The sequence below is a fragment of the Tachysurus vachellii genome, chromosome 9 (assembly GCF_030014155.1).
Source record: "Tachysurus vachellii isolate PV-2020 chromosome 9, HZAU_Pvac_v1, whole genome shotgun sequence".
In the NCBI taxonomy this organism is placed as follows: domain Eukaryota; kingdom Metazoa; phylum Chordata; class Actinopteri; order Siluriformes; family Bagridae; genus Tachysurus; species Tachysurus vachellii.
Genome location: NC_083468.1, coordinates 17,601,919 through 17,609,882, shown reverse-complemented (window position 1 = coordinate 17,609,882; position 7,964 = coordinate 17,601,919). Strand labels below are relative to the sequence as shown.

The window sequence follows — 7,964 nt, the reverse complement described above, 5'->3', positions numbered from 1 at the left end:
GCTCCAAAGTCTCAACTTTCATGCCAAGATCTCTAACTAACCAAGCTGCAACTCTAACCATAACTCATTTGTCATATAAAGTAGCTGCACTGCATGATGAGTTTATGAGTTAACAGTTAAACGTCAACTTTATCCTTTATGTGCTTGATTGCAAGCGTGCTCTAATGTGTCCCACTGTGACATGAGTGTCATACACAACCACTAAAGACTTAAAAAAGCAAAGAAAATAGAGCAGCAACTTTAGCATCAGAATGATAAACCACAATGTATTGCCTTAGTGCTTAGTACAGATGGTCATATTTTACACCCCCTTCCTGAATCTGCAAATTTGAAAGAAATAGGAGAGAAATAAGAAATAAGAGAACATTCTTAATAATTCAGAGAACTCCTCCAGGTTCTGCACATTTTTTTTTTATTTTGACCCCTTCCCAACAGAATTCTAAATGATTTTGAGAATCCTTTTTCCACACTGAGGACTCCTACTCAACTATTACAAAAATTGCATTCACTTGTACTCAAAACTCACTCACTCATCTTCTACCGAACTACCTCGGGTAACGGGGAGCCTGTGCCTATCTCAGGCGTCATCGGGCATCAAGGCAGGATACACCCTGGACGGAGTGCCAAACCATCACAGGGCACACACACACACTCATTCACTCACACAATCACACACTACGGACAATTTTTTCCAGAGATGCCAATCAACCTACCATGCATGTCTTTGGACCGGGGGAGGAAACCGGAGTACCCGGAGGAAACCCCCGAGGCACGGGGAGAACATGCAAACTCCACACACACACAAGGTGGAGGCGGGACTCGAACCCCGACCCTGGAGGTGTGAGGCGAACGTGCTAACCACTAAGCCACCGTGCCCCCCATACTCAAAACTAATACAATAAAAATTAAAAGGACAATTAGTATAAATTATTTTGTTTTAAAATCTTCTTTTCATTTTGAACTGCCCTTCAGAAGCTACACGAGGTATTTACATTTCCTAGAACACAATAACAATTTACACCAATCATCATAGCATTATGATAACACAATAACACTAACATTTTACACCCCCTGGCTATTATTTTCTGTCATTTCACCTTCTTGAGCTGTATAATGTTGCCTTAAGTCCGGAACAGGCTAGGCCTCTAAAGCGGGTTATAGTTTCTCCATGTCTAACAAAATGAAAGGAAGTTCTCTAGCTTAGGAAATATCAACACAAGAAATAGGTGTTTAACCTACTCCAACATCAACAGCGTGTGATGCATCTGTAGCCTCAATTTTTGACTCAAGCATCTCAAAAGTACCATAGGGCATTATACTGCCTTTTCTAACTACTGAATAAAACCAGCAAAAACTAAATACATCTCATATACATAACATCCAATTGAATTAGATCACCGCAGTTACTGAATATTTTGCTTCATCTGTATCGGTCTCTAAAAAAAAAAAAAAAAAAACAATTTAATAAAATCTGGACTGTTGGCTGAAATGTTTTGATAAATTAAGGACAGTAGAGCCTTGGCCTCAGACTTGCAGATGCCCAGTACTTTATCCATTACTACTGTTTGTTTGCAAGATGCTGGAATGTGCTGATCTGCACAGACAAACACACCAATTATGTGTCATCTAGTTTATTAAAAGAACATATTTACATGGGGGAGAAAAAAGCAAAATGTTCTATGCTACAAGATCTCAGAGGGAAACGAAAGAGAACCCTAATAACAGTACAGTGACAATACAGGCAACAAAATGGTGACTTGTTAACTGATAACAGAAGGCAAAAAGTATGCAATTGTTTAATGCTACAAACAGGCAAATTAGCTTATGTTGAAGCTTCTAAATGAAACCAAATCCCATGTACACATGATCAGTTCTATTTCTTGTCTACCTGAAAAACCAAAAGCATACATGTGATTTCGGTAAAGAACAACCTCAAAGGAATCTTTTCAAAATGTCTGTATAAGAAAGGAGATCAATGATTGGGGTGGAAAAAAGAATGGTAAAAATGTATATTTTCCAACCACAACTGGACATGGACAAACATGAATAGCAGCAGGCTTTCTGGCAAGATCCCCAATGCCTCCAAAGTGCTCAGTTTAACGGTAATAGACACATAGGGGCCAACCTTCATTGCTCAACATAAGGCATTTTACAGGCAGTAAGGTGCACAAGTCGTAAGTCTGGAACATTTACACATCAGGTGTGTTGATCAAGGGTTTCAGACCTTGAAGTTTTGAGAAGTGATAAGAAAAAAAAGAAAAGGATGTTTTCTACTTTAAGAAATATCTACAAATGAAATACATGCAAAACTGGAATTTTTCAAATGGAACTTGTCCTTGCAATAAAATGCAGTCTATGGCCAGTACAATCTGACATTTGAACTGAGATTTTCAGTTGCTATGAAAGTGTGGTTTTCTTCCATTCAAAATCATCTTGCTTGTATCAGAACAGGGAAAGCACGGTCAGTCATGAAATGATGCAAACTCTTCAATCGTTAATAGACAAAACGGCTTCCGTTTGAAATCTGTGATACAGCACCAATGAACCTCCCACTGGGGGACACTTTTCTTTGTTAATTTTTGAGTTCAGTAAATGGTGAGGCTGAGAGATCGGTTCATCTTTTTCCCGATAAGACGAGAGCTCCTGGAACTAGACTGAACTGTGGAACGTGTCAGGACTCTGTCTGTAGATAAAACTCTCTCCTCTGCTGCAGCTTTGGCAAGCTGAGCTTTTTTCAGCTCCCTGAGAAAAAGATCAAAAGGTTTTATTCACATTTTATATGTAACAATGAGAATTGAATTAATTAACAAAGGTTCCCATAAATAAAGCTAACTGTGCACAGTATTTCTTCTAAGTATGAAATAGTATTAAACAAACTTCACAGCCAAGATCAGACAAATGCGTTTTTAGCAGTTATTCAGGTTTTAAGACTAACTGAATGAAAAGCAAGCACACTATTAACCTTGTACTAATTTGCCCCCAAAGCTTAGATTCTCACAAGAACTAAATGAGGCATCTGAAAATAGGTTTCAAACAAATTCTGTTAAATCTAAATAATAATACTGCTTTGCAAAAAATCACATACTTTTGAAGCAAAGCATTCTTGAATCTTTCTGCATTAAGTTCCACACGCAACTGATCAGCATTCATCCTGGAGGCAGTAAGCAACACTGGGTGCTTGATGAGGTCAGATGTTGATGGCCGGCATGTGGGGTCAGGATGAATCATAAGCTGTAATAAATTAAATATATATTTACTGAAATAAGCAGAAAACTACCTTTTAATAAAAGTTACAAAAATATACAAAATAATGAAGTTTATTAATTAATTTATTACCTTTAATAAGCTTAAAAATTCTTGAGAGAGTACTTGTGGGATATGTGGCAAGATCCCCTGTCGGATTTTGTGCCACTGTTCCCCATTGGTTGGCAGAGGCTCAGCTCCAGATGCACTGACTACAGTCAGAGCCAAAGCAAAGATATCTGCCTTAGTCAGGTTGCTATAATCCTGAAAGGAACAACAGCATACTCAGTAAAAACAGGCTAAATACCGCATCATCCACCACGGCAACTTCATAATCTATGTGAATATGTAAAATAACTCAATTAACTAAAAACCTTCATAACTAAAATAAGCCATTCAAGAGGACTTGGCCATCTCAACCATACATGCTCCCTTCACACACAACATCCGAAATACTTCTTTATACTATACTAATTGTATGCATTTGTATGCTGTAGCATAACATTTTCCCCATCACTGGAATTAAAAGGGCTGGCACAAACAAATTCCGGCTTGACAATGCCCCTGTGCACAAAGTGAGGTCCATTGAAACACTTTTTTTGTCAGTTTTGGATTGAGTACTTGAGTAGCCCTGGACTAAATCACCCCTTAATACCTTTGCGATGAACTGGAACGTCACTTGTGCCCCAGGTAACTTTGCTTGATATCAGTGCCTGACCTCACTAATGTTTGAGTAACTGAATGGGTAAATCCCCACAGACATGATCCAAAATATAAAGAAAAGTGTTCCTAGAAGAGTGAAGGTTATTATATCATCAAAATTGGGGACTACATCTGGAGTGGACTGTTCAAAAAGCACAAATGTGACTGCCAGGCGTTCACAAACCTTTGGCTATATAGTGCACTTTAACAATATTAGATCTCCAAAAGTGAAATCACGAGACAATGTAATTCTATAAGCTAAAAAGTTAATACCTCCCAATTATCTACAGAAATTTGATCAACAAATAAAACAATGAACTTACCTCTTGAAGAATTTCATTAGCCAAGTATCTACTGTCACCCTCCTCAACTTGTGGATTAGTTACCCTGGTTACATGGCCTAAGTCACCTAATAAAAAAAGAAGCTGTCTTAATCTAGAATTTAACAGAATTGTACATTGAATATAAAATGGTGTAGTCAGGATATGCATACCTATTTTGTATATGACATTAGTGCTGGGCCCATCCTCCTCATCTTCAAACTCCTCCACACTGACTGTAGACTTCCTTGAAATAAATATGTTACCTGAAACACATACATAAAATACTTTAAATAAACATTTTCAGTTGAAGGTTAAAATTCATTCATCTATATTACATTTAAATAAATACTAAATATAAAGTATTAAAAGGAATAAATTCGTATGTAATTTTAATAAACAATAACACACTGAAGACTCCAATGAGATGCCTTTAAGACATATTTTACAGGGTAGGTCACAGTACTGTTTCTGCACATAACTTAAATAATACATCAACAATTATTTATTATTATTATTATTATTATTATTTATAAATAATACATCAACAATAATACATCAACATTATTTAGGGTGTGCATGGCACACACAAAACCATCCAATAAAATCTATTATATGGCCCACTGTAAACAGATTGAACAATTGCAAAATACCCTACAAGAACAACTCACTTGGCTTAATGTCCATGTGCACAAGCGCAGTCGAGTGGATGTACTTGAGCCCACGGGAGACCTGCAGCAACAAGTCCTTTAGTTCCAGCTCAGACAGGAAGTGCATACGTCTGTAGTTCTCAGCAATAACATCAGACAAGGTGCCACCATTGCAGTACTCATTCTGGATCAGCATGTGGTCATCCTCAGCCCAGGCAGAGTAATATCTAACCACATGAGGGTGCTGTCCAAGAACTGCATGTGCATAGACCTCACGTAGTGCATTTTGCCTGTGGTTGGTTGCATAAATAAAAATAAAAATAAAAACTAATAAAGTACATTTCATTCCAAGGCATAATGTAGCTCAGTAAAAAGATAAATAGACTTCATTTAAAGAAAGTCTGAACTATTTAGTAAATATCATGAATTATTACGTACTCGTCCACAGATCCTGCCAAAGGCTTCTTGGAACGCTTAATTGCATAGATGCAGCCATCTATTCTTTTCACACATTTGAACACAGAGCCAAACTCTCCAGAACCAATCTTCTCTAGTTCATGGAACTCTGAGGCATATCTGGACATCATGTTACTCTCCATCATTGTAATTCTCTGCAGAAAGCATTTTTTTAATAAAATCAGGATCAAAGCATTTCCACAACATACACTTAAAATACAGAGTTTTTGTTTACACGTAATATGCATCAAGTAGAAAGAAAAATGAACAGAGCCATAGAAGTGCTCTGATTCACTACTGTACTGCAGAAAAGTCTACCTTTGAAGGTGGAATTATCTCATCCTCAATCTCAGCATCACTGGCCTCCATGTCCTCTCCACAGGAGCTACAACATAACGGGAGGAAGTCAGTTATCCTTGTACATTACACACCAGAGGGCAGCAGAGAGCTCTGGAGGAAGCACATGGCGTTGTATAGGAGCGTACATGAGGATTTAGTTTCTTGCCACTGTGTTGACGCGCAATCTGAGCAGTAAATAGGTATAACGAGCCTTAATGCATACTGAACATTAAATATATAGGGTGTAAAGTTTTAATATCAAACAGATTCACGTCAAAATTTCGTGAGCTTAAAAAGTTAACACACAAGTCAAACAATCAAAGCTGTTAGGGGTGAGTCAAAGAGCTTACTCATTCCAGTGAGAGCGCTTTCTATTGTTTCTTTGTTGAGTTGATGATTGGACGACCACAGAGTCCGGGGTGAAGGGGTTAATGTTGACCAGAGGTGTTTGGTTTCTCCTTCCGTCGAGACAAGCCTTTACTTTGGAATCCACATTCTTGAAAAGAGCGACTCTCCTGCTTGAAGAAGCTGAAGTTCTTGCTCTGGACAGCAAACTCTGAATGTTGTAGACAAGGCATTAAAAACTTAAATGGTGAACCGAAGCAAAATTACAGGTTTTCGTAAATACATGCAAAAAAATCCTACTCAAAAGTAGTCGTTCATGTTAAAGCATGTGCATTAATCATTAAAGTGCCAGGAACAGATGAGCGACGGTCTGAGCCGCTGTAATGAACGAGATGAATCACTGCATATGAAAAAACATTATGCAACCTGAACAGATCAATAATAACTGGGTCACTGGCTCCATCACCTGGAGGGAGAAACTAGTCAAGCTCCTCTTAAAACAATAAGAACAAGCAAAAACCAATTTATTAAAAGCATAATTTAATCTTTTGAAATGTTGCTGACTCCATATTAAAGCTGGACTTTTTTTTTAAACAAAGTAAGGCAAATAAGTGCAATACGAACCTTGGGAGTATGTGGAGTGTCGAACAGTCGCAGTTTTCTGAAGGTTTTATGGGGTGGTGTATCCGGACAGTCTGGAATCGGAGAGCTCGATCCCTCCACATCGTCCTGAATGCACGTCCTCTCAGGTGAGCTGTCGTAAGTGTGGGGACTTTTTCTCGGCGACGGAGAGTTTTTCCCACAAAAGCTCACTTTGAGGTGGGACGGAGAGCCGAATCCTTCCTCGTCCCATGACTCGGCATCGTCGTCCTCTCTGGTTCGACTCAGTGGACTGCTGTTCAGTTCGTCGGGTCTCTTATCCGTGCTGTTTCTCCGCAGAGACAGTGGAGAATCCAGCTCAGTGAAGCCGGACTCAGCCCCGGTACTGTTGTTGGCCTCTTCAATACTGTCCTCTTCACCGTCGCTGTTTGAAAACTGTAATTTCTGGCGAATCGGTCTAAGGTTTGGAGAAACGTCTGCGTGCCGTCGGAAGCTGAAACTCATTTTTCTCAAACAACAGAAACTCTCAAATGAGAGTTATAGGGTTCCGAACACTCGAACGCTGTTGTAGACCAAGACCTGGTCTACAACGTTATTCTAAAAAAATAAAATAAAAAGTCAAACGGATAAAGAAACGCAAACTACCTAAGAAAAACTACCTAACCTTCGCTAACAGGAGACTCCGCTATAAAGACGGAACGACTCCTAGAACTCGTTAGCCACTATGCTAACTACAACTTCTAGAGTTGTCACTTTAAAAATACCAACACGGCTCGTCTTCCGCCGTCGACTGGAGAAAGTAAAGTCCAGTGCCAATCCCAATATCCAAACAACCCTTTAGACAAGCTCTTACGGACTAATAAGATGACTTGTTTCGATGCAGCACCAAAGCGGCCAAGTCTGAAAAAAAAATGGCTTCTTCTTCTCCGAGACTCAAACCTCCCCAGACAAGTCACTGCGATAAAGGTGAGATAACTAATAGTCACGCAAGACAGTGCGACGATAAAAGATCTAATATCCGAAAACCAACAAAACGCAAAACCTTCACAAAAATCATACAGAAAGAAAACCAATTTTGTTTACGAACGTAGTTTGAATGGCGAGCTACTCCTCCCACCTACAACAAGCGTGGTCAAAGTCTTCCCGCGACCGTTGGTCAAATGACTCACTGTCGACCAATCAGAGCGCATCCTGAAGTTTGAATGATGGGCGGCTCCAAAATGTTGACGTCATTGACGGTGCTTTTTGCAACCTGGTCGGAGACGAGCGCGAACGCCGCGTTTTGATCTATTTGATCTCATTCCTCTCG

The 7,964-nt window shown here is 39.2% G+C and overlaps 1 protein-coding gene across 1 annotated transcript; it reads right to left on the bottom strand.

Moving 5' to 3' along the window:
* Positions 1-1,615: 1,615 nt before the first annotated feature.
* wee1 (WEE1 G2 checkpoint kinase) lies at positions 1,616-7,826 on the bottom strand. The gene is made up of 10 exons (XM_060878028.1): positions 6,680-7,826; positions 6,061-6,266; positions 5,690-5,756; positions 5,354-5,526; positions 4,937-5,205; positions 4,439-4,531; positions 4,269-4,354; positions 3,337-3,507; positions 3,086-3,231; positions 1,616-2,742 (listed from the first exon to the last, which is right to left on the bottom strand). Exons 1-10 carry the CDS (start codon positions 7,157-7,159, stop codon positions 2,586-2,588), a joined length of 1,848 nt encoding a protein of 615 aa, XP_060734011.1. The 5' UTR covers positions 7,160-7,826; the 3' UTR covers positions 1,616-2,585.
* Between the last annotated feature and the right edge of the window lie 138 nt (positions 7,827-7,964).